A 25,876-nucleotide genomic window follows, 5' to 3' on the forward strand; every position below is an offset into this window, starting at 1 on the left:
GCCCTGGATATGAAAAAAAATTTGTTGAGAGCGTTATCCACTAATGGGCTCTGTAGTGCACAATTCAAATTTAATCGGAGCTCTAATGTGAGCTCCAAACACCGGGCGAAAAATTAAAAAAAAACGTTAGTGTACAAGATAACTACGATATTTGGATTTGAAAGTTGATACTAATATATCAAGTATCACCTCACCTCCACGTAAGACAAAATGAGATCAAAATAACGTTTATATATATATATATATATATACACTTGCTTTATCTCATATTATTTGTCATAGTTCACTTAATAAGAATTAAATTATATACATTTTAATTATTATTTTTAAATATGTTCTTTCATCATATCAAGATATTAACATAGGAAAATTTACAATTTGTATTCTCTTTGTTTTAATTTATTTGTTTAACTTTCCTTTTTAATCTGTTTTAAAAAATGCATCTTTTCTTTTTTAGTAACTCTTTCATTCCAACTTTTCAGGTGACATGTTCAAGATCACAAGATTAAATGACATTTTGGTACATATAATATATATTTAATTTAAGACTATACAAATTTAAAAGTCTTCTTGAATTACTTAATTACTTTGTGCCAAATCAAAATAAGACAAACAAATTAAAACGAAAGTAATACTATTTATTATATAATTTTTCAATATCTAAATTTTAAATATAAAATATTGTATAATCTAAATGATCTTTGAAAATTAATGAAACTGACTATTTAAAAGGAAACCTAATAACTAATTTTGGAACAAATGGAGTATATTAAGATATTATATTATATAAATTTGATCACAAATTATAGGTGTGACATTCTTATACATTTTTCATTTTTATTTTTTGCCAAAATGGGTAATTCCATCACTGATTTAGCAATATTTATAAAAAAAACGTGATAAAAAGATTTTTTTAAAAAAGATATTATCTCCAAAGAAATAAAAAGGAATTCCTTAGAAGTTCCGTCACGGAAGAATTTTCGTCCGTATGATGGCTAATATACAATGAAGCTGACTCACACACTCATGTCATAAGTAATTTCTTCTGCTATGTTAAAATAAATAATAAAAATTATATATATATATGGTATATCTTTTATATATTTAATAAGCAAAAATATAATTATTTAATCGATCAGTTAAATATGTACCTTATCTGTTAATTGGAAATTGGTGTGAAGATTTTTTCTTAATTATTTGGGATATTAATGCCACCTCTAAAGTTGGTAAAGTTTAGGTACAAAAATGAAATTAGCACTGCATTCAATCTAAAGGGGTTGGACTACCTTGTCAAAACTCTACAAGCAATTGTCAAAATAACAAATGTGGACCTCTTTGGCACTTGGCAAAGAAAAATTGTGCTTTCGTTTTAATTTATTTATCTATATTTTTTTTATTTCGTTAAATATATATATACTTTTCTTGTGAATTGTTTAATTTCAAATTTTCATGAATCATATAACATTCTGCTTGATGATTATTTATTATATTATATTATATTATTTAAAAATATAATGTTTAAATAGATTATAGTATTTCTATCATTATATGGTGTGACACATTAATAATTTAAAGAATAAATATACTGAAAAAGTAGGGTATAAGATAAAACTATCATAAAAATATAGATTATTAAATTAAATATAGTAACAAGTAAAGTTTTTTTTTTTTAAAAAAGGACAACAACGTAATCAAATCGATGGTTACACCAGAATGAGAATTTAACGATAAGATACAATAAACTTGAAATAATATTAAAAATAAATATTATATTTAAAAGAATCGATAACAATCATCCAAATAAGCTGTAATTAACAATAAATTCTACACATTTTTAATTTAAGTAATAAAATTCAATTTTTTTTTATTTCGTTTTAATTTAAAATCATACAAATAAATTAAAACAGATAGATTAATTAATAGCTAGCACACATGCTACGAAACTGATAGGATTAACGTTAAAAGAAAGGTGGGATTTAGCCTATTAATACTCATAATTGGGCAAATACAAAAAATGTGAGCCCTGCCGCATGTCAAAAGAAATCTGTGATTCTTAAGCTCTTAATTTTGCTGCTTTTGTATAAGTAAAGAAGATAAAGATTTAAACTTTACATTTGGTTAACAGAAATATGCAGAGCTTCAAATCAACATCTATTTTGAGGCGTTTTCTGCAGAAATCCCGGTTGGTTTCTCAGTCCAGAAGCTTTTGCGGTGTTTCTAGCCATGTCATAATCGATGAACCCGAAAGCACAGTGAGCCCATTTAAGATTCTATAATGAAAAACCTCATTTTATTTATATTGTAATAATGATTATATGAGTTGCATTTCTCAGGTTTTAGTGGAGGGGAAAGCTTCTTCAAGAACAGCAATTCTTAACAGACCCCATGTGTTAAATGCCATCAATTATTCAATTGTTAGTTTCTTGCCCTTCTACTTTTTGCTTCTTTTTCACCATTTTGGAAATCTGTAGCTCTCTTTTTGGATTTTTGATTTATACCCACCAAGGGAAATCGTGTTTTTATGTTGAATTGGCTCTTGTTTTGGCTTCAGGGGTCAAGGTTGATGAAGCTGTACAAAAGTTGGGAGGATGATCCTGATATTGGATTCGTGGTATTGAAGGTAATCTGTTGAGTAAATCACTGTTTTAACTTATGTTTTATTGACAAAATAAAAAATTGCTTTTATATTGCTCTGCCTATTATTGTTTTGCCAGGTTATTTTAAGGTGAATTTACTTATATGTTGGTCGATTGAGTAGTACTGAGTTATTCTTTTATCTTTGAAGGGAAATGACAGGGCATTTTCTGCTGGGGGTGACATTGTCTCTCTTTATAATTTGCTAAAACAAGGTACCGTGCATAATTTTGACTGCTGTAATTCACGAGTTAATATCTCAAAACATCACTCAACTTTGAGAACTTATCTAGCAAAGTTATTGAACTTTGTTTTGTATCCGCCTTTCTATCAATACATCACTCAATTTAAATTTATCAGTTAAAAAGATTGACATGACAAGATAAATTATTTTTTATGCAATGTATACGTAAATGAAGTTTAGCCCTACTTAAGTCTGCAGATTGAAATTTATAAGCAGATCTAAATTAGTTGAGTGATTTTATTGATACAAAAGCCTAAGTTGAGTGATTTTATTGATAGAAAGGTCTAAGTTGAGTGTTCTATTGATACAAAACAAAGTTCAATACTTTGCTAGATAAATTTCCAAAGGTGAGTGTTGAGATATTAACTCGTAATTCACAATGATTTTGTTCATATTCTGCTACATTGCAAGTGATATCTAGTTGAGCAGAATGTTCTGAGTAGGAAAAATTAAGATGATTCTGGTTGATCATATATAGAAACTGCAGCAAGTGTCTTAACTATTGCTGCCAATCTTCTTTTAGCTCAATTTGTAATTTAATCTTCTCCAGCCTTTGTTTAATATTGTTTGCATTGGATGGATGCAGGGAATTTTCAAGACTGTAAAAAATTCTGTTGGACAATGTATAGCTTAGTATATGTTATTGGCACATACTTGAAGCCACATGTAAGTATAATCATTCTTCAAACATCAGATACTAAATGAAGCTGTTGTCTTGAATTTCTTTTGTTTCTCCCATTATATAAGTATCAAGAGCTTATTTTGTATTAACTAGTCTTTGATACAGTCCAGTGCCTTATAAGTTCTAACTGCATCCAGACTTACACATCACAAATTTATGGTATATTGGAACCTAAGAGTTTCTAAAATGTAGAAGTTCCATTAGGCGGAGAATCATCAAGGATGGATCACCCTACACTATCAACATACTCATACTAATGGTAGATTTGTCGCTAACTAATTTGGAAATGAAAGAAGTGTACTGAAAGCCATTGGTACTTGTTTGATCATCACACTGATAGCTTCAATAGTACACTGAAAAGTTTGTGGTTTGGTATTTCACCGGTTAGTAATTCAGTATACGTATGCTAGAGACCTCCTTCACCATGACATTAGTGGCTTTCCGTTTGTGCTACCCTTCGCCCGATATTGGCTTGGTTACTGCTTCCGCCTCTTTAAGCATGAGAATCCAATTTTTACTGTTATGTCAAGACCTTTGTACTTTTGGCAGGCAGTTTTAAGGATACTATTTAGAGGAACAATCTAGATCTTTAGCAGATAGCTCAGTTCCGTTAATTAGATTCTCTCCCATCTTACTGTGGTTAAGATGCTCAGAGACAACACTTTGACGGTTAATTACACCAACCACTTTCTGATTAAAAAGGTGTTCAGTGAGTTAGATGTGTCTTGCCAAAGTTTGATGAATCTTATATTTAGAGTCAAAATAGGAACACAGTTACTTTATTTATGCTAACTGCTATAGAATCTTCCTAACTGTGCCTGTTGAAGGAAATGTAATTTGTCACATTATATTTGACTCTACCCTAGGATAAATGCTGATTTGATCCAATTGTTGTAGATATTCAACTCCACAAGATATTTTCAGCTTCGCTATAACATCTTTTTTTTCTTTTTTTCTGTTGTTAATCATAGAGTTGTTTCTTCAAAAATGCTTGAAACATCATTTTCCAGTCTAGAATTCTGGAGTGCATTTGATAGTAGTTAGGAGTATTATCTTTGTCTCTTAATATCTTTCTATTGATTAGAAGCTCGTACACACTTTCTGATTTGGGTTACTTTGCTTTCTTGCCTCCTCAATTCTGTGTTAGAACTTAGGAGTATTGCATATTCTTTACTTATCATACTTTTGTTGACATTAACTGGTCACTGGACACTATTTCGAAACCATGTAGGTTGCTCTTTTGAATGGAGTTACCATGGGTGGTGGGGCTGGCATCTCAATTCCCGGAACTTTCCGTGTCGCCACTGAAAAAACTGTATGGAAAAGACTAGTCAAGTTTTATTTGTTTTAGCTTTTACTTTGTTGGTTCAAAATTAATTCTCCTAGTCCAAGAATTTCTAGACTACATTTCTAAGCAATGTTAAGTTTCATTTGTGTTCATTCTTATATCTGTGTAGTGATTTCACGTATCATGAACTTTATGTTCTTCTATTTAAAAATTATAAGTTGTATGTTGATGGTTCTATACTGTATGAGATAAAGTGCAAGCATGTTCTCTGGATACAAGTAGTGATTCCTTTTTCCTTAAAAATCATACTTTCTCCTCCTGGAACTAAAATCCTTCTCTGCTTTGTACTTCTTGTAAAATTCTAATTTTTTGATAAAGGGCAGAATCTACACATGAATGCCTGTTGAAGACTTTGGAGTGGTCGTGAATGGTCATAAGCTTTATTAGACCTGAACAGCTATTTCCGAGCCCAGGAACTGCATCTCTTGCTTTCCATTCCCATTCTCATTAGAATATTCTATTAATGGGAATGAATCAGGATTGTACCTGCTTGAGAGAATTGTAACATGTCGACTGTAAAGTACTGGAGAAGAAAGAAAAAGTTATTCTCCTTTTCTCTCAAGGCTGCTACTGGTTCCTTGGTATCCTGAAGGTGACAAAGGTGGAATAGTCATGTAGAAGAAACATTAACACTTGTATCCCTTTCGAGAGATGGGGGGAATGGGGAAAAAATGAGGTAGACTATTTTATTCTATTTCCTCTCTTTTTACTGCTTCATTGACGGATAAAAGAAGAGAAGTTAGAGAAAGGGGCAGTGTAGTCCTTGAAAGTCCTTTTTGAGACTGTAGTCTGATCCCCAATCAAGAAACAAAGAAAAAGGAATGTGATGGCTTGAATGGATGGTTTCTATAATGATAGGTCAAAGCAAGATTTTATCAAGAATCTGATTCATTCTGTAGAAACTCATCGATTGGATGTGACACCTTAGGATCAAAGATAGGGGAGAGACGTGCAATGAAGGCTGACCTGATGAGATTTATATTTTAATCATTCCTCAATACTTGTCATTTACAGTACAAATTGAATAGAAAATCTGCCTTGAGAACTTATTTATGATTTCGTACTAAACCCGGTAAATGAACAAATAGGTAGTCTTTCAGGTGGGAATGGGGTGAGAAACTTAGAAACCATATTAGGATATACTTCATACGGGTGGAAATGAAGCATAAAATTGCATTTCCTTTATGATTGATCTCAGGTTCAGTTCCTTATTATTGTAGTTTTTGAGGCAAAGACATTATGCTGCATCCCAGCATTTAGATGGTCAAGGTTTCAGCCAGTTTATGTGCTACCGCTTTATTTTAGGCTTCATTTATATCTGTATTTGGTTTCTTAAGGGAGAAGTTCGAATCCTAGTGCAACAAACTTATACCGCGAACTTCTCCTCTGGCTCTTCTCTTTTTTCTCCCCTTCATTGATTGTTTTGGCTACTTCTCTGTTATTAGCTATAATCTATTCGTGAGTTAATACTGAGTTCATTTTATAAAATTCATTGTTTACTCTTCATATATTAAAGGCTCTATATTGATGAACTTTCTCTTATACCAAAAAGTGAAATAGTAATTATGCTTGTTTTTTATGAAATCTTTTGACTCCTTGTGAAGAAGCTTGTTTATTTCCATTATATGTGATTTATAACGACAGACTTAGCGTTTTTTAAGTCCAGAAACCATTAGATATCTTGGTCTTATTGCAAGGTTATAATCTGATTTTGATTTACTCAAGAACTAAATGAACGTGCAGGTAAATTAGTCAAAGAATTTTTTTATTGAACTCAAAAGTCTAAGAGGTCTATTAAATTTGGACAGTGCTAGGTGATAATTTAGGTGTTTCAACTTTCAAGTGCTGTAAGTTATTGATTTTTCACAGTTCTTATAGGGTATTTGGTGTTGCATCATGTAGGTTTTTGCCACACCAGAAACATTGATTGGTTACCATCCTGATGCTGGGGCATCATTTTACCTTTCTCGCCTCCCTGGTTATTTGGGTAAATTCTTTTGCTGATCTCATGTTGTGGTTTGGATTCATCAGTAACTTCTATCAGGTCATATAGCTGAGCGCCTTTGATGATGAATTATCTAATTTAGAACTACTTTTCTGATCCCCTCCCTACACACACCTTCTTCCTCAATCTCAAATTCTTTCTTAGTTTAGGGTAGAGTTTACATGTAGGAGATGCCCATTTTCTATGAGGAAAATAAACATGTCAATATCTGGACAATTTCCTTATATATTTGTTATCAAATTTTCTGCATTAGGCATGATGTTCTTTTTATTTCATCTTACTTTTCCCAATCTCCTTGGGCAGTAAGCTTGTGTGCCTCCCCCTGCTTCATGTATTTTGGATATTACGACTCTTCACTTAAGCTTTCTTTTTTTTTTTTTTTTTTTGAAATTAGTAATGTTGTATTCCTCAGCATTAAGGATATGCTGGTGACCTCCAAAAATTCGTACATAGAGGGCTAGGAAGGCTAATTACAAAGATCCTAACATATCTACTAGTTGCTCTACCTCCTCTATACATTCCTGTTTACACCAAAAATACAAATATGCAGTGCAATTTTCTTTTGACTTTCTTTATGGAGTTTGATTTGTTCTCATAGCATCTTCCATTTCTTTCCTTCCATACTGACCACCATATGCAAGCTGGAATAATTCTCCACTACTTTCTTTGGCTTTTACTGCCTCCTCTCCTGATCCAGCAACTCAACAGGTCAGCAGTATGTTCTGGCATCGTCCAGCTGTTATCAGTGAGCCTCAAAAACAGAGACCATAGTTGACCTGTGACTCTACAGTGTAGAAAAAGATAGCTGTTGGTCTCATTTGTCTCATTGCATAGAAAACACCTTGGTACTAGTTGTACACCTTTCCTCTGCAGTACCTCCTATGTCAGACAAGCCCTCTTAGCTACCAACCATACAAAACATTTGATCTTGGTTGGTGCTTGGCTTGTCCATATATATTTCCATCTAGCCAATCTGAGGCCTTGTTGAGTTCCCATTTCCTTCTTATAGAGCTTGTTAACTGTGAATCTTCCATCCTCAGAGTGTACCCACGAGATTGTGTCTGGCCTTTCTTCACTTGTGCTTTCTTCTGTTCAGTATTTGTCTGAACTGCCCTTTTTTGCATTTAACTTCGTACCATGATGTTAATATGTGGCTCCCTATATTTGTTTATTTATTATCTTTACATGGTTTCGGACTAAAATTACAAGGCCTTTTATTTGTAGATATCACTGATAACTGATAAGTCAACATGCTAGTCGCTAGATCATGTAGGATAACAAAATGATTTTGATTTGCAGGAGAATACCTGGCCCTAACTGGAGATAAGATCAGTGGAGCAGAAATGATTTCCTGTGGGCTTGCTACACACTACTCACACAGTGCAGTAAGTTCTGTGCTTAATTTGTTTTGCACCTTGGTGCCAACAGCCTACTTGGGTTATTTGACAATAGTTCTGGAAACTTCTTATCTGCCCTCTCTATTCATCTCAGAAAATTCCCTTAATTGAGGAACAACTTGGAACGTTGATTACTGATGATCCCTCAGTGATTGAAAGATCTCTTGAAAATTGGGGAGAGATTGTCCATCCAGATCCGGCGAGTATACTTCACAGGTACCTGTCATCCTGGATAAACATGTAAAATGAATGTCGAAAAATATGTTGGTTCTCGTTAAGTGTTAAAGGAGTGGATTGATACAGATTACCGTTTTATGTTATGGGATGCTTTTGGATTTGAAGCACCTTTTCTAGTTGTTCATCAAGCATGTATTGCTCCAGTCAGTTGACTCCAAAAAAACCTACATCTTCAGGGAATACCCTCATATTTCTTATCAGACATAGAAACGATCCCTTGGCTGCAGCCTTGCATCATCATTTTGCTTGCTGTACGAAAACAAGTTATAGGTTTGATTGGATGAGAAACTTGCAATCATTTCTTGTAACATATTTTATGCTAGTCAAAAAGAAAGGATTGCAAGTCAAATTTTTTTTTCTTCTAGGAATCAAATTGGTAATTTCTGGCAAATTGTTTAATTTTTTAAACAGAGAAAATCCTGCAACTAGCTCTTCAAATTAAACTTCGCATAGGTTTTAAGTCCCAGAAATTGTTATTTTTTTCTTTATAGAGAAACTGGTCGTATCACCAACTTGCCCTTGAGTTGTATAGAATGCATTAACAGGTGGAGCAAAATTTCAGCTCTCTGAAACATAACATTACGTATGGAAATTTTGTGGCGCCTGATAACTTTTTTTATGGTTCCGCATGGATCTTTTGGTCTTTGTATTTAGTCTTGTTCTTTAACCTTTTGTTCTCAAAAAAATAATAATATTATTTTCTTATTGAGTTGTGTGTGATCTTGCTTGCAGATCAATCTGTATTTTGATAGCTTAAATTAATCCATCTTTCTCTTTCTTTAGGATTGAAACTCTTGATAAATGTTTCAGCCATGACACAGTCGAAGAAATTATTGATGCATTGGTGAGCATATAGTTCCTCTGTGTGTGTATCCGTGTTTTCCTTATGCTGCGAAGGCCTCTGAATGATACAAAGTTCTGTGCATTGATTGATTTTAATTTGTTTAATATCTCTGATGGGAAAAGAAAGAACAGGAACTAAACATGTGGTACTGAAAAGGTGGCAGCTATTGCCAACATATGTGATGACCATGTTCGACTCCAGTAACATGATATGTTCATATTAGAAGTGGATGAAGCATCTCTAACTCTAGAACAACATATCTTAATTCCATCTAGACTGGGGTGTGAAAGCTATTACCGAATAAGAAACTTTATCGGATGGACATACAATCACAATGTGAACAGTGGAATCATAATTCTTTAAAATAACGGTAGTATTTGGGCAAATGTGCTCTCATATTGATTATTTCACCAGATACCTGGTATCTCGCACCAACACAAGTATTGGGTAACTCTGGCTCCCAAATCACTTAACTTTTTCTCTGTCTGCAGGATTTGAAGCCTGATCTTCCATGTTTTCATACACTTCTTCAACTGTTAGGCTACACCCTTGGGTGGTTGTAGAAACATAATTGAACTGATCAATACAATAACATTCAGCATCTGATTGCTTTGCTTTTGATATCTTGGCCTTCACAAGTTTCCACTCGTGAAAAATCTGGAAAAAAACGAGGACCATTGTTCAGCCTACTCTTTGCTTGCTCCCTGAGGTTCTAAAAGTGCATATAGATCCAAGTGCTGTTGTCACACTAAATTGTATCAATCATTTCTTTGGATAAAGTACATTGTGGAGATTTTAATATCCCATATGCTAAAATGCATGGAGAGGCCTTCCCGTGATGCACTTTTTAGACAATTGTACAAGCTGAGTCATTGAAATCTGCTATACGTGTGAGTTTTTAATCACAGGTGTGATTACATTTCTAAAAAAAACTTTACTAATGTCAGGAGAGCGAGGCAGCCAAGCAAGATGCATGGTGTGTTGCAACATTGAGAAAACTACAAGAAACATCCCCACTGAGTTTGAAGGTTTCACTGAGATCTGTAAGTTGTAATTCTTTTTTTTCCAGATAGAATATTCTCTCTTCCAGCCACCAGGGCATTGTGAGATGACCATCAACTAATGCCTACTCTCAGATCCGCGAAGGTAGACATCAGACTCTGGACCAGTGCCTAAGGCGTGAGTATCGAATGTCAGTACAAGCTTTATCTGGACAAATAACTAGTGACTTCTGTGAGGTAATATATCTTTGCAAAATAAACAATCTCAGTTTTACATGCGTGGATGATCATCACTGTGCATTGATAATATCTTCTTATCAGGGGGTTCGTGCACGGCTTGTGGATAGAGATCTTGCACCTAAGGTAAACCAACATGTTATTTTAGTGAATAATGATCCTCTTTCCAGTGAAATTTTCCTAATAGTGTCCTTTAACCTTGAAGAGCGTTTCTTGATTTATGTTAAAACGTGCAGTGGAATCCTCCAACCTTGGAAAAAGTAACCGATGACATGGTAGATCAGTACTTTTCTCCGCTAACAGCATTTGAGCCTGAACTGGAGCTACCAACACAACAGCGAGAAGCATTTACATAACTTTTGGGTAGGGAAACTTTTCAACTTTGAAGATAACAGAAGAAAATAGGAAAATGAGAAAGAAAATATGTGAATATCAGTTATCTTTTCTTCACATTACAAACACTGAGCAATTCAGTCTTGATATAGTTGCATTTGCAAATATGCTCTTTTCTATATTGAAAAAAACCAATGATATGCCTTGGCAAATCGCACAAATGATGTGACTGCTTATTCTTTTTTTCATCTTCTTGTCTTAGCAGATTCTCGGAGTAATTTACCTTGTATACATCGACAGTATTACAAAAATATATATTCAGTTGTTATTCTATATGATACAAATGAAAATATATACCGTCATCATTATATGATATAAAAGAACTATGCTGTCAATATCAAGAAATTAAACTCTTTTAGAAGTGGGACACTATGAATAGAGGGAGGTACGGGTAAATTCAAGTCAGTACTTTTGTCTATTTCTTCTGTGTTTGGGGTGTGGGAAGATGGTTAGCTTTTTGCTTTTCAACATATCATTAAACCTCTCAAACTGCACTCTGTAATCCTTTCAACGGGAATACACAACCTATATATATGTATATAAGCAATTATTTGTATACATTATGGAATGTTATTGTTTTATTCAGCATATCAAAATTGACTGACCAATTCTGGTCCTAAGGATTTCACAACATTGCTCCCACCCAAGGAGACAAATTCATAAAAAAAATAATTAAACAGGCTGTAGTTGCAGGAGCTTCAAAGGCACACCATCTTTTCAACTTTCTTTGCTGGCCTTGTATGCGTTAACAAGTTGCGTTTGCGTATCTCCTGAAACTGGGGCATGCTCTCTGTATTCCATTGTGAACTCACCTTTCCCCTGCATGAAACAAAACAATGATTTATATCACTGAAATTCACTAAACAAACAGAGCACAGAGGTTGGTATCACATATTTCTCCCTATGCATTATACGCATGATTAGGGGAAAAGGAAAAGAAAACAAAGTTAGAGGAGATGAATAACTTTAATTTGTGATTTGATATTAAAGAAAAGGAAAGAATGTGTCTCACTTCACCTTAACACCTTAATGACATATTTTTCTACTAGTAAGCCTTGTGTCTTTGTGGCATCACAAAAGCGTCTTCAGAACGTGTACTTTTTTTTAGGTTTCCACTCACTTGTATGACAAAATTAAAATTGTTTATGGCATTATCCATCATTTTTCTCCTGCCTTCCTTTCACTCCTACTATGTCCAAAAGCTTTAAAAAAAATTGGAATCACCTCCGTCCTTCCTCTCCCTTGATTCGATAAAAGAGTTCTGTTGAGGAACTGGAAACAAAATTACTGACCTGTGTCATTGATCGAAGAGATGTTGAGTACCCAAACATCATGTTGAGAGGAACCTGAGAAATAAATAGTATAACCTCAGCTCTCAGAAGACAGAAATGAGATACTCATAACTAATGTAATAATACTTTCAGGATAAATGCATACTGTTCCAAGGCTGAAAGAAATCAAGAAAGAATTTTTCCTTTGTCCCTTACAAGCCATGTAAATTAGCAATTATTGCGCATCAGTCTCAAAATATACAAGCATATGCAAGTAAAACATGAAGAACACTAATCTACATGGAAACAATTTCTCATAACTATTCTATCTTTCCTTACACAACTTTGTCACACATACTTGAAAGCTAAAATAAATATCACTGGGAAGTACAACAAAATCTGATAGGGCAGTAGGTAAAAAAGAAAGAAGTCAACCACAATAATAAAAGTTAAAGGCATAATACATAAACATGACCTTTAACTTGTCTTCAACGGATAACTATGCCCTCCAACTTTGAGTGTGCACAAGTAGGCATTTAAACTTGTATAAAATTGAACAAGTAGACACACGTGTCCTACATGGCATAAGACACATAGGATGCCATGTAGGTTATAAAATTGCCATGTAGGACGATTGTATTCATTTATTCAATTTTATACAAGTTTAAGTGTCTACTTATGCACACCCAAAGTTAAAGGTCATAGTTGCCAGCTGGCGCCAAGTTAAGAGTCGTGTTTATGTATTATGCCAAAGTTAAATTATGATTACAAAGTGTCAGACACACGCCTTGTGACACGCATGCCCAAAAACTACTACTAAGAAGCCCCAACACAAACAAGTAGAAGATGCATTACTACCAATTTTGAAAGCCACTTCTGTACCTAAAAAAGGAATGAACAATTGATTGCTGGAGCTGTACTCGGAAGTGGTTTTTCTATAATTACATCACATAAAGTCATCCGAACAGAATATAGAAAGAGAGGATAGAGAACATGTATATAAACAGCAATACATGCTGACAGCAACAGGCACCAGAATCAATTCTAAATACAGCTGAAAGTGCAAAGAATGATAGACATACATTGGCAGTAATTACAGAGTCATCTCCTTCCTGGTCATTGCCGATTATGACACCTTTCCTCCTGTGAAAACAAGAAAAAGAAGTGGTTAGAAAAGCATAAATCACATTCTCAAATCTCAATAACAAGGTCTCAAAAAGAACTCAAAAGGATTACTTATTGATATCCCCAGTAACAGTGCCCTGAAATTCTGTTGGCACTTTTATATCCACCAGCATCACAGGTTCTAAAATAATAGGCTTGGCCGCAGTATAACACTGTTTTGCAATAAAATTAGTGATACACGTGAGCAACCATAAAATCACTGCAAGCATAGGCAACTTAGATAAAGCTCACCAAGCTAAGAAAAGAGAGGAAGGCTGGGAAGTTGGAGGTACAAACAAATATAACAGAAATAGTCTACGGTCAGTAGGATGAATGTCTTACCTGTCTAAAAGCATAAATAGAAGCTAATTTGAATGCAAGTTCACTTGAATCAACATTATGTGAGGCACCATCCGTCAAAACAACACGGATATTTTCAACAGGATGACCAATCAGAGAACCCCTGGAACACAGGAAGATCCAGATTTCTAATCAAATCAAAAACACCTAAAGAAACTAGTCCAAGCAAATCAATGACCAAATCTCCACTGAATCATGCATCAACTAAGCTTTGATAGTTCATAAGCAATTACTATATAATACTCCCTCCGTTTCACAAAGAATGACCTTGTTTGACTTGGCACGGAGTTTAAGAAAATAAAGAAGACTTTTGAATCTTGTGGTCCTAAATTAAAGTTATTTCAAATGTACAAAATTGCCCTTTAATCTTGTGGCCTTAAACATGCCACGTGGAAAGCTGAAAGTAACCAAAAAAAGAAGGAGGTCATTCTTTTTGAAACAAACTAAAAAGGAAAGGAGGTCATTCTTTTTGAAACGGGCGGAGTAACAAGACAGGATAGATTCTTGACTTGAAGAAAAAGCAGTAGGTGTATCTCAGAATCTCTAGGCAAGTCATAATTTGAAACTAGAGAAAGAAAACTTACGAATTGGCAGCCTCCCTGAAACCCTTTTCAATTGCAGGGACATAGTTTGACGGAATAGTTTGTCCAACAAGCATGTTCTCAAATTCAAACTTACTGCCTGACCCTGGTTCAAGAGGTTCAACATACCTGTGGAAAACAACACATTGAGGAAACATGAATATCAACAATGCCACAAAAATGAATAATGAAAATATAAACAGCTTACTTACCCTCCCAAACCAACTCCCTCAGAGTCAATTTAACATACTCTTGTTTAGTGCAGATTTAATGGAGGTCAATGTTGAATTACTCCTCAAAGTTAAAGCTGTGATCTATTATACCAGCCTAAGACAGTAGCCTATGCATGGGGATCTGTAACTGAGCCGCCAACTGTAAGCATTATAGATTTACAACCTAAGCTAGAAAGCGGAGCTTTGTTGTGGGGGAGGGGGGTACGGGCAGAGAGGGGGATTTAGTTTAGGTTACAAGATATAGAGTACTCTGTCAGGGGGATGCAATCGGCCGAAGTCAAGACATTAGAACAAATGAGGAGCCATATTTGCAACCACAAAGAAAATGGATCTCGGGCTTAACTTTAGAACCTGGCTCCTGAGATGAGGATTGCCCAAGACAATATAAAGAGAGCAATTTAGTCTCTTGATCAATATGGAACATTCTAAATACCACTCCACAATTGGGGATGGACATACGGAGCAAGGACAACAGCACATGGGAACCCAACAGTGGGTAAACCAAGAATAGAGATGATTTCCATCTGATACCACGTGAAGAACATGGATCTTGGCCTTACTCAACTCCAAAAACTAGCGTTTGAGGTGCAGATTAATCAAAGACCATCTGAGACAATGGTCAATTCCCTTCACCAACGTAGGAAGCCCAGAATTGAACATCTGATGATTGGACAATATAAATTGAGGCCCAACATTGTGCAAACAAAGAAAAGGGATAAGTTTGCCTTTGCTACTCTTTTCTCACAACCCAAAGAAAACTAATCAACTTTATGATCTGGCACTAAAGAAGATACCAAATATTCTATGGAAATCATCAGGCATGTAATTAGTAGGGAAGGTGCAGGACAATTGGAAATCATATAACTAGCATTAGCTCTCCCCGTTCTACTTGCCCATCATTTAATAATGGTAATTATTTATAGGCGCTTTTAAGTTGCATGCGATAAGCAATTAAGGAAATAGCAAAAGGGACTTGCCAAAATGATATACGTCTACACTTACCCAATTACTCTACCATATTGACCTTGCCCACCACTTTGCTTCTTGTGTAGATAATCAAAATCTGCTCGCTTAGTGATGGTTTCCCTGAAGTTTACACGAGGCTTTCCAACCTGAGCTTCAACCTAAAGAAACAACGAGATAGTAAGAAAAGGATCAAACAAACGTGATACCCAAAGAGAATGACTATTTGTGGAAAAAAATAAACCTTATATTCTCTCCGGATGCGCTCAACATATATGTCCAGATGCAGCTCCCCCATGCCAGATATGATTGTCTGCTCAGAAAACCATTGAGATGTTCAGGGATTCTCCCAATAAAAGATCAATAATGAACATAACATTCAAACTATGGAGCCCCCATCTGGGGTAGACAAAAAATACCTCACCACTCTCAGCATCTAAACCCACACGGAATGTAGGATCCTCCTTCTGAAAACGATTCAAAGCTTTTGAAAACTGCCAACCAAACAGACACAACAATTATAAGAGGCTCAAAGAACAATCGCAAAGAGTGCACGCCTTGTAGATCCAACAGAACAACAGGTTCTACTATGACCACTCACTTGTCCACCAGAGTCTTTAGAAACAGGTGAAACAGCTAATGACATCACTGGTTCAGGGACATTCATAGAAGTCATAGTGTATTTGACTGATCCATCAGTAAAAGTATCCCCTGCAAATGGATCAGACCTAAGCATCAGAATACATCATAATGGAAAGATCTCTGCTTTTTCTCATTAAGTCGACTTGAGCTAGAGAATAGGATCCTACGACTTGTTACCTGAGGCACAATCTACGCCAAACACAGCAACTATCTGCCCAGCATGAGCCTCTTGGATATCCTATTATTAGAGTTGATATACATTTCTCAGAGTTAAGAAAGATGGGGAATTTAGATATACTGATAATGCAGGGAAAAGAATCCTTTTTTCCCTTCTAAAATCTCTGAAAAATTCCTGTAAGGTTGATTCAATTTAAGAGTAACACAAAATATCATCCTAACATAGTAAGATTTGTATCTAATCAAGAAGTCAAAAGGACAAGGTGTGAGTGACAAACCTCCATCTCATTTGAATGCATTCTAACCAAACGAGGAATCTACAAAAAAAATTAGTTGAACATCAGGTTATAATAGCAGAATAATATATAGACTAATTTTGCTAACAGTATGCAATAACGTCGAGCATAGATACACACACATCCACAATTGAGTGGGTGACTAAAAAAAAAGACCTACATGGGTTAGCAATCAATGTTGGTATCTACATCACAAAGTAGAGAACAATTCTGTTCAAATAATATTCCCCTTGCAAAAGTTCTTTACAACAAATAAACACTTCTAACTTCCTTTTGAACTACCCCCGATTCAACCAGCTCCAAAACCAAAGGAGCTTCTATTCTTGGTGTATATAGATACTTAACAATTACAAATAAATTTCCCGGGTATGTAGATCCACTCTATTCATATACCTATTTGTAGGTTTTTAACAACTTGGTCTCTTTTTACTTCCCACGAGTATTTTTGCAAGTTCACATCTTTTTCCATTTAATCTAGGATCTTAGCTGAGGCCATATCTCAACCCAATTGTGCCTTCCTACCTGGATAAACTCTAAGTTCCCCTTTTTGTGCTAATAGCTGATGCTTTGTTGCAGTAATTAAGAAACCGAGGCGGATGTTTTCTTTTAATATGAATAAATTTAATGAAAATCTGCATCCCAGAATTGGCAGTTCACTAATTTTTTGCACAAAGTTAACTTTCAGTAAAAGCCAATGGAATGAATTCGTGAACAAGCAAAGCAAAAATACGATTTTCTTTTTCAACAAGCAGAACAACATTCGTAGAATAGAATAAACAAGAAGAATATTTTCGATTCAGTAAGATTAAAATTGTTCAGAGAAGAGTACATGTCACATGATTGACCAGAAAACCAAGAAAAAGCAGAATGTTTCATAAACCTGTGAATTTAGGAAACATGAATGCAACCATGAAAACATCCAAAAAAATTTGAGAAGGAAGATGAGCTCGACTGAACTGACCTTAATCTTCTTTCCCGTGTTCACGTTGATTATAAAATCGCCCTTCCGGATGACACCTTCATAGATTCTTTGATGGAAGATTATGTTAAAATGTGTGGTCCTTGCTAAGTGCACATACAGAGAAAACAATTGCACAAGAAATAAGTTTATACCTTAAATAGGTCAATTGACCAAAACGCCCTTCCTCTAATTTAAATGCCAAGGCAACCAAAGGGCCAGAAGGGTTTCCGGTTAAGGTAACCTAGCAACAAATGAGCACGAGGCATTAAACTCTACATCTGTACGTGGAGAAAAGAAAGGTAAGAACTCAACCAAAAATATTATCAACTAACCTTCTCTTCGTCCTTTGTTTGATCCAGAGCATAGTTGCTAACTTCAACTGGACAAGGCAAGTAACTGAGAACGCCATCAAGAAGTGTTTGAACTCCCTGTTTAGCAGAAAATAACAGAAAGCATAAATCAAAAACTGCAACCACTGAATAAAAGAATTACACATTTAATGTCACTTGAAAATCAAGAATGGAATTGGGCATATTGTGCCAAACCAAGCATCAGCAAAGAAAACATAGCCAAGCAACAACAGGAATAAGTTAGAACTGCAAGAATGAGAACAGCTAGCAGGCATGGACCTAGATATACACCAGTAGAAACAAAATCTATGAGCAAGGAGATAAAATTTCACGACAAAACAATTAGCCAGACAAAATGTACATTGAAAAAATTAAGCTAAAAACGGAAAGGATGGACATCAAGTACTGATTGCTTCACAGTTGTAATCATTAAGGAATTAGTCTTGAGAAGAATATATCATGGTCACAGCTAGTTGTCAGAATACTTCTGCCTTCCATTTTCCTAAGCTCTTAAATGATCACATTGTAATTGATGAGAAATTTGATCCAGGTTCAAATGATCAACATTGATGAAAGATGACAGTTTTACACAAGCCCAGTTATTTTAATATTCAATTTGGCGAGGTTGACCTAAGAAGGAAAAAATTACACCTCTGGAATTCAGTGGGAAATAACAATAATCATTCAGGTAAATTTATGCAACTTAAATGTTTTTCACATAAAACAAAAGCCCAAAATATAGCCAATATCAATTTTAGATCAAAATGTTGCATCCCATATTAAGCTACGCAGTGAAGAAAACAGCACCTTGTTCTTGAAAGCACTACCCATAAAAAAAGGAACAAACTTCCGTGCTATTGTCGCTCTCCTAATGGCTGCCTGATGAACACAGAAAGAAAATTAAAGAAACAGGGTAAGAGGAGAATGGATGTCCCAACAGCTAGATAAAGTCAATAGTCAAAGATCCATAACAGCACATCACTTTACCAATACCAAGTACTGCAATATTTATTGTATTAACAGTAGACATTAATGTAGGTTAAGCACTTTGACAGTCCATGTTAAAAGATAAGGCTTAGCGTACAGTCGTGCATTCACAATCAATTGATCTAGATGTGGTAAATAACCCTGTCCACCACTAAAGAATCTCAGCTCCAGTCCTATGCTCACACAAATAACATGGTACACAGGAAAGAATATTACGCAAAAGAAGAGGAAGTGCCCTTCAAACTATCACCAAACCTCCCTCATTGTGCTTGTTTCAATTGAGAACCCACAAAGCATTCAACTGCTATAGTTCCACGATCTACAATGACTATGCTATGCAGCGTGAAACAGTCACTTTTAATTCCATCCCCGACATGATTACCAAAGCTTGCAAGTTTGGCTCAAAATTTGAAATTCGGTATTTATATGTCACATATTGCATCCCCAAAGTACACAAGATATAAAAATCTACTATTTGAAAAAGAAACACGTGTCCTAAACATAATGTATACTTCTGAAAAGTAACAAATGGAAACACTCCACAACAAGGTTGTAATTTCCTTGTAAACAAGGTTGACTAATTGTGTACAGACCTCAAGATCAGCAGATGATATAGGTTCATCATTCAGAAATGATTCAGCAAGCTTATCATCAACCTCAGAGACTGCTTCAATTAGCTCTCGCCGCTTCTCAGAAGCAATTGCTTTCATATCAGCAGGAATATCTTCTGCGACAATCTTCTCACTGCAAAAGCCAAAAATGAATATGAACCTGGTAGAGCAAATTTATCTATCATACCTAACCAAACATCTTTAAACACAAACCCATTGGAACCATGGAAATAGTAAGCTTTTGACTGCACGAGATCAATAAGACCCTTGAAGTCATCTTCTAGCCCAATCGGAACTTGCACAGCAGCACTGTGATGCCGAAGCTTTGATCTTGCCTGTGCGGGAAGGAAACAGAGCAACTGAACATACTGTACTCAAAGTTTCAAAGTACTAAACTGTTATTGAGAATTCACATAACAAAGTTCTAGAGGAAATCAGCAAACCAAGAGATAATATCAGTGATAAAAATAATAAGTGCTTCCTGCCAAAGAATTAAGGCAAACACACACAAGAAGTAAGTGAGGTCGCAGTGAATCAAGTAGCAGATGTTTATAACAAATATGATATTTTCTGAACACCAACCTAACTGTTCCAGTTTGTTACATTGACAGACATAAATGCTTTCAGTTAACTGCAGAACTACAAATGCTGATTTCTAGCATGAACACTGACTGAACACACTGACTTCCTCCCCCCCCCCCCCCCCCCCCCCCCCCCCCCCCCCCCCCCCCCCCCGTTTTTTAGAGGTCTAGTGATTTGAAACTCAAATAAGTTTATTCTGTTTTAGTTCCTTCACATATGATGATAATGTCGCCTGGTTGCAAAAGCAACAAATAAAGGGCAACATTATTTAATTTATTCAAGGAAAAAAAGTTTTAAATTAAACTTTTTAGAAGTCTAATAGGCCTTCAATGATACATAACTGACCTGGTTAAGAACTTTCCAAGGGTCTGCCCCCATCCGATCAAGTTTATTAATAAAAGCAAGTCTAGGGACATCATATCTTCTCATTTGCCTATCAACAGTGATAGACTGACTTTGCACACCACCAACACTACAAAGAACAAGAATGGCTCCATCAAGGACACGCAAGGCTCTTTCCACCTCAATTGTGAAATCAACATGACCAGGTGTGTCTATTATGTTCACCTACAACAAGAAGCAGAAATAAAGAACTGGAACCAGAAAAATTACCACAATTTTTTTTCTAATGACGAAACGGCTGAGGATTATTACAATATGCTTGACTCAAAAAAGAGAAAACATCTGCATGCAATATTATGATCAATTTTCCTAGAGAAAAACCTAGGAAAAAAAAACGGAAGTTATAACAATGTTTCACGTATCTCGCTTAGTTAAGTAAACTAAACATCCACCAAGAATCTCTAGTGAACCAGCCCTGACAATCTCATTTATATCATTTTTGATTGACTTGTCTAGTCAGTAGGAAATTTTTTAAAAAAATTGCTATTCCTTTATCAAGAAATTGATAAGGGATAAAACAATCTCATCCCAAATCCTTGTTATAACTTGTACAAAAAAAACAAAAAAATAACTTTTTTGTTTTTTCCTCCACAAAATATTAAAGGATCAATCAAAGACTGGAAAATCAAACTTCCATATAAACAATATATATTTCATGGCTGCTCTATGAGAATATAGAGCACAAATACCGAATGAAAACCTACTATGATTCAGTTGATTATGTACTTAATCAAGGTTAATCCTTTAACTGAAATGTGGAGAAGGGAAAGTGGACATCTGATTGTTGGGAACAACAGAAAGGAAATAGACATACATATCTTTCTCCAACAGAACCCACAAAACGCTATAAGCATATTCTTTACTTTCTATCTACTACCAACAAGATAATGAGAGGAAATTAATTTTCCTCGCATTCTCTTCATTTACCTCCTTATATTCTGCAGGCAGAAACGCCAACCAGCAATGAAAGAGAGAAACTTTCATTAATCAATCTGATTGCTCTAATTGACAGTAGGAATAACCCTAACGTATTTGCCCTCGGGATTTAGTCAAATGGTATGAGCACAGCACTTGGTGTGGATACGGCTCATGGCACAGATTCATACCTTGCCACATACAAAATCATGTAAGTTAAGTGGAGAAGGGTAGAGGGGTTTGGGCCATTATACACGAGTTTCGAACAGTGCGCCACTAGCCTTTGACAATTCAATTTCAATAAATCAAACCATTTCCCAGTTCTAATCAATTTTGTTACAAGCAACATAAACAATTTTAAAACCCAGCCGCGAAAATGATTAAGATTAGCAATCAATAGTGTTCAATACCAAATTAGCTACTTCCTCTCCATTCAAACAAGAAAACAATAATTTTGAAAAAGAAAAACTGCTGAGAGTAAAATAATAAATACTACTAGTTTTTGAAGGTCGAAAAGAACATTTATTTAATACCTGGTAGTCCTTCCAAGTGCAGTAAGTAGCAGCAGACTGTATAGTAATCCCTTTTTCTCTTTCTAAATCCATGGAATCCATCTTTGCACCAACTCCATCTTTACCCCTAACTTCATGGATCTCATGGATCCGGCCCGTATAAAACAATACCCTCTCTGTCAGTGTAGTCTTACCGGAGTCAATATGAGCTGAAATCCCAATATTCCGCACTTTTTCGAGCGACTCCCTCCATACCGCATCTTTCTCTTCTCTCACTCTAGCGGTGGCACTACCGGCGGCGTAGTGGCGGAGCTGGAAGTTTCCGGCCAATAAGGCGGCGACTGGAGTTGGCGGTGGGTGTTGAGGAGTCAACGGCGTCCTTTTGGTTGAGGAGCAGAGGGTGTAGAATAGGCGCGTCGTAGAGGATCTAGCTGATCTAGCCATGGGGGTTTAGGGTTTTTGGTTAAACCCTGTGGAAATCTTCTCCGGCGTGGAAGAAATGTTTCAAGACATTTTTTCTTAAAATATTTTATGAAAAATTTAAACGGGTCGGTTTCTTGAAACGGGTCAAATAGTTTAGTAAGTAAAATGTTACCCGCTCAACTGCCGTACTAAGGGGCCGTTTGGTTACTGGTTAGAGTTATGCAGGTATTAGTTATACATGGTTTAGTTATGCAGGTATTAGTAATGCAGGGTTTAGTTATGCAGGTATTAATTATGCAGGGTTTAGTTATGCAGGGTTTAGTTATGCAGGGTTTAATTATGCGGGTATTAGCTATGTGGATATTAGTTATGTAGGTATTATTTAGTTATGTAGAGATTACAATACATGAATTATTAACTATTATATTAAACTTGTAGTAAATTATCAATATATATTATTTACAAAATAATAATACATGTTAATAAAATGTGGAATATATTGAATAATATACAATACTAATATTTTTATTTTTTTTAATCAACATTGGACCATGTCTATTTATTCATCAAATAAAAATGTGTCCAAACAAGGTCCAAGAGTGACCAAGTCGGTCAACAAAATAGACAAAACAAAAACAACTAGAAATAATCTAATTTGGAAACAAAAAAATCCTAAACTGATAGAACAACTCCAGCATAATGCTAATATTTGATTAGCATATGTACCGTCAAAAAATATACAATCAAATCTCTAATATTAAAAAAATATTTATATTTGCATAAATAAATAAAAACGGTAAATATAAAAAAAAATGAAAATAGTCTATATATAAAAAGAAATAAAAATAACAAACGTAGATAGGAAAACAGTAAAGTTTCCAATTAAATAAAATAAAATAAATTAAAAGAAATGAAAATGATCTATATATAAAAAGAAATAAAAACAACAAACGTATATAGGAAACAGTAAAGTTTCCAATTAAAAAATAAAAAATAAATTAATAGGGTAAATATGTAATCTATCATTTTAATACATGTATAACTAATACCCACATAACTTATTCCACCTTCTACCCTGCATAACTTTATACATAGATTCCCTCATAAGTTATGTTGGTATTAATTATGTAGGACTACAAAAATGCAACCAAACACCGTATAAATTAATACATGAATAACTATTATACAACATTTAAATTTTTACCAACCAAACGTGGTATAAGTTATGCTGACTTTTATACCTAATACAAAACTTCTACCAAACACAGTAAAGCTAATGCAACTTTTTATACATGAATAAAATGTCTCTTATACAGTAACCAAACGACCCCTAACTACTTTGTAAATTACTGTAACTTTAATTTGTGAGTGAGTGACTAATATTAATTCTAGAGTTAAATTAACTTGCTTGGTTGTTACCTGGTGTTTGATATTTTAAAATTAACTCTAAAATAAAATTCATATCACATATGATAGACGATATAAGTTGATAATATAGCAAAATTTTCATTTTATTCGAATATTTCATCTTATTCCATTCTGATTGAGATAAATTAGTCTAGAAATTATAATTTCAAAATAACTTAGATAATTATTAGTGACTTGCGATTGCTCAAAATATCTTATCCAATACGAACAAAGAATACTACACCTAATTTTTTCTTGTTTATCTAGAAAATTGTGTAGATACCTGCACTCTCACAGGTTGACTTAAAGTATAGAGGAAAAAAATGGGAGGAGGAGCCATGTTGCCACTCTTTACAAGTACAAACTCCAACAATTCTTTCACTACCCCAACCCTACCCACCCTTAGGGACTCCAATTTCCACTCTCCCCCTTCTTTATCATCAATTTGTGAAACACCCTTTGGAGAATCTTGGACTAAGAATAGGTGTATTGATTATGGTTCAAACTCTAAGATTCTTGATATTGAACCTTTTGATGAGGTTGATGAAAAAGGAACACAGGGGTCTCCTTATTATGACTCTGTTTTTGGTTCTGTTCCTTGTAGCTGGGAGGTTGAAAAGGCCATGTCTGATCTCCAAAGGTAAAATCTTTTAACTTTATAAGAAAAGTAACAGTTTGATGTATGTAGTGATCAGTGTATAAGAGTATAGTATTGAATAGAGTGTATTAGTAATGTTGGGATTATTTCTTATCCGTGACTTAATAACTCTTGTAATGTTAATACCAGGGCTTATATTATACTGTACACTAGATGTCTAAAGCTCTGTTGGTTATACTGTTTACTGCAGTTTTATGAGTGGGTATTATGCTCCTAAAGAAGAGATGAATTGGGTTGAACCGATGCTAAATCCTTATCAGTTGACTCTGGTGAAATCACCTGGAAATGCAAGATTTTATGATGCTCTTTTTATGCTTCAAAATGAACCATCAATTCAGGTCTGTATTTTGACTAGTTGTTATCAGCTTACTTTGTAATGATGTGATTTCCAATGAAAATTTTACAAATCTCATCACACAGAGTTATTTCTGCTATTATTACTACTTTAAGAAATTAAGAACATTGAGCATAGATGTTTAATTTCATTTGTCAGTTGCATAGACATATATCTCTTTTATTTGCATGTAGAGATTGGTTTGTTCCATAGCTTGTGACAGAGCTGTTTGGGAAGCCATGATGAGCAACAAGGCAGTTCAGAATCTTCAATGCTCAGTCATATCTGCAGGTTTATATTAATCGTGTTATTAACTCTCGTTGGCTGGTACTTTTCGTATTCTAATTCTGATGTTATTCCCTAGAGAATGAAGATATACAACTATCACAACTAGCTTAGTTTTGGTTTAGAATTAAAGGATTGGATTTGCAATGGGAATACTTAAAGAATCAACACCCTAATGCACTCCATGAGAAATGATAGGAAATTCACATGTTCACCAGTTTATAATTTCTCTTTTTCTCCTTTTGAGTCCAAATGCTTCGCCTATTTGGTCATAAAATGTTGTTAAGTTTTCTGTATTGTTAGGAGAAGCTGTTGTTTTCACTGTTTCTTCTCTACACCTATATGCAGCAAAAGAAGAAGAATCACAAAGCTCAACTGGGGAGTCAGACATCGGATCCCTCATAGTGAAATGGATTATGGGCATCACAACTTCCAGAATCGCGGAGCTACTCCAATCATTTGGATCATTATTAAGTGAAATAATCCATGATATATTTGAACCAGACAGTAAAGAGAAACCGACTTCTGAACTCTCTGATCTCGTGGAAGAGAAGATTAGATCCTCTTTCCTTTTATCAGTTATTTTGTTGTTGATTGTGGTCGTCACAAGAACCCAAGGAGCTTGATCACCATCAAATCGCGCGACGACTCATTTGCTACATGCTTGACACCGGAAGAAAACAAAGCTTTTTGTGTATAGTTTTCAGATGTTATGACTTGTGCAGTTGCTTCCCTCTCTC

The 25,876-nt window shown here is 34.8% G+C and overlaps 4 protein-coding genes across 4 annotated transcripts in view; 2 read left to right on the forward strand and 2 right to left on the reverse strand.

Moving 5' to 3' along the window:
• The window catches only part of LOC125845271 (squamosa promoter-binding-like protein 8), a 156,369-nt gene that overhangs the window by 28,863 nt on the left and 101,630 nt on the right, over positions 1 to 25,876 (reverse strand). The gene's annotated exons all lie outside the window — the stretch shown is intronic.
• On the forward strand, positions 1,983 to 11,288 carry LOC125845129 (3-hydroxyisobutyryl-CoA hydrolase-like protein 1, mitochondrial). Its single transcript, XM_049524552.1, has 14 exons — positions 1,983 to 2,252; positions 2,334 to 2,414; positions 2,552 to 2,620; positions 2,786 to 2,849; positions 3,465 to 3,544; positions 4,792 to 4,875; positions 6,811 to 6,895; positions 8,213 to 8,298; positions 8,405 to 8,526; positions 9,331 to 9,391; positions 10,339 to 10,434; positions 10,528 to 10,629; positions 10,714 to 10,755; positions 10,866 to 11,288. The coding sequence occupies exons 1-14, from the start codon at positions 2,130 to 2,132 to the stop codon at positions 10,983 to 10,985; spliced, it is 1,215 nt and encodes a 404-aa protein (XP_049380509.1). The 5' UTR covers positions 1,983 to 2,129; the 3' UTR covers positions 10,986 to 11,288.
• Positions 11,528 to 22,531, reverse strand: LOC125844885 (elongation factor G-2, mitochondrial). The gene is made up of 20 exons (XM_049524248.1): positions 22,051 to 22,531; positions 20,546 to 20,767; positions 19,832 to 19,953; positions 19,601 to 19,751; positions 18,828 to 18,899; positions 18,003 to 18,098; positions 17,823 to 17,911; positions 17,671 to 17,737; positions 16,692 to 16,730; positions 16,414 to 16,474; positions 16,196 to 16,305; positions 16,014 to 16,088; positions 15,839 to 15,907; positions 15,634 to 15,755; positions 14,402 to 14,527; positions 13,800 to 13,920; positions 13,530 to 13,630; positions 13,376 to 13,436; positions 12,315 to 12,368; positions 11,528 to 11,841 (listed from the first exon to the last, which is right to left on the reverse strand). The coding sequence occupies exons 1-20, from the start codon at positions 22,471 to 22,473 to the stop codon at positions 11,740 to 11,742; spliced, it is 2,283 nt and encodes a 760-aa protein (XP_049380205.1). The 5' UTR covers positions 22,474 to 22,531; the 3' UTR covers positions 11,528 to 11,739.
• On the forward strand, positions 24,084 to 25,876 carry LOC125845304 (uncharacterized). Its single transcript, XM_049524790.1, has 4 exons — positions 24,084 to 24,499; positions 24,708 to 24,855; positions 25,046 to 25,142; positions 25,485 to 25,876. Exons 1-4 carry the CDS (start codon positions 24,183 to 24,185, stop codon positions 25,760 to 25,762), a joined length of 840 nt encoding a protein of 279 aa, XP_049380747.1. The 5' UTR covers positions 24,084 to 24,182; the 3' UTR covers positions 25,763 to 25,876.

The sequence above is a fragment of the Solanum stenotomum genome, chromosome 1 (genome assembly GCF_019186545.1).
Source record: "Solanum stenotomum isolate F172 chromosome 1, ASM1918654v1, whole genome shotgun sequence".
In the NCBI taxonomy this organism is placed as follows: Eukaryota; Viridiplantae; Streptophyta; class Magnoliopsida; order Solanales; family Solanaceae; genus Solanum; species Solanum stenotomum.

Bases quoted from the DNA above. Each gene is read 5' to 3' on its own strand.
- LOC125845129 (XM_049524552.1), top strand. From the start codon at position 2,130: ATGCAGAGCTTCAAATCAACATCTATTTTGAGGCGTTTTCTGCAGAAA. The intron at 2,253-2,333 runs GTGAGCCCATTT...TGCATTTCTCAG, and splicing joins TCGATGAACCCGAAAGCACA to GTTTTAGTGGAGGGGAAAGC. The intron at 10,630-10,713 runs GTAATATATCTT...TCTTCTTATCAG, and splicing joins TAACTAGTGACTTCTGTGAG to GGGGTTCGTGCACGGCTTGT.
- LOC125844885 (XM_049524248.1), bottom strand. From the start codon at position 22,473: ATGGCTAGATCAGCTAGATCCTCTACGACGCGCCTATTCTACACCCTC. The intron at 20,768-22,050 runs GTATTAAATAAA...TTCTTGTTGTAG, and splicing joins GCACTTGGAAGGACTACCAG to GTGAACATAATAGACACACC. The intron at 13,437-13,529 runs GTAATCCTTTTG...TTGTTTTCACAG, and splicing joins GTTACTGGGGATATCAATAA to GAGGAAAGGTGTCATAATCG.
- LOC125845304 (XM_049524790.1), top strand. From the start codon at position 24,183: ATGGGAGGAGGAGCCATGTTGCCACTCTTTACAAGTACAAACTCCAAC. The intron at 24,500-24,707 runs GTAAAATCTTTT...TGTTTACTGCAG, and splicing joins GCCATGTCTGATCTCCAAAG to TTTTATGAGTGGGTATTATG. The intron at 24,856-25,045 runs GTCTGTATTTTG...ATTTGCATGTAG, and splicing joins AAAATGAACCATCAATTCAG to AGATTGGTTTGTTCCATAGC.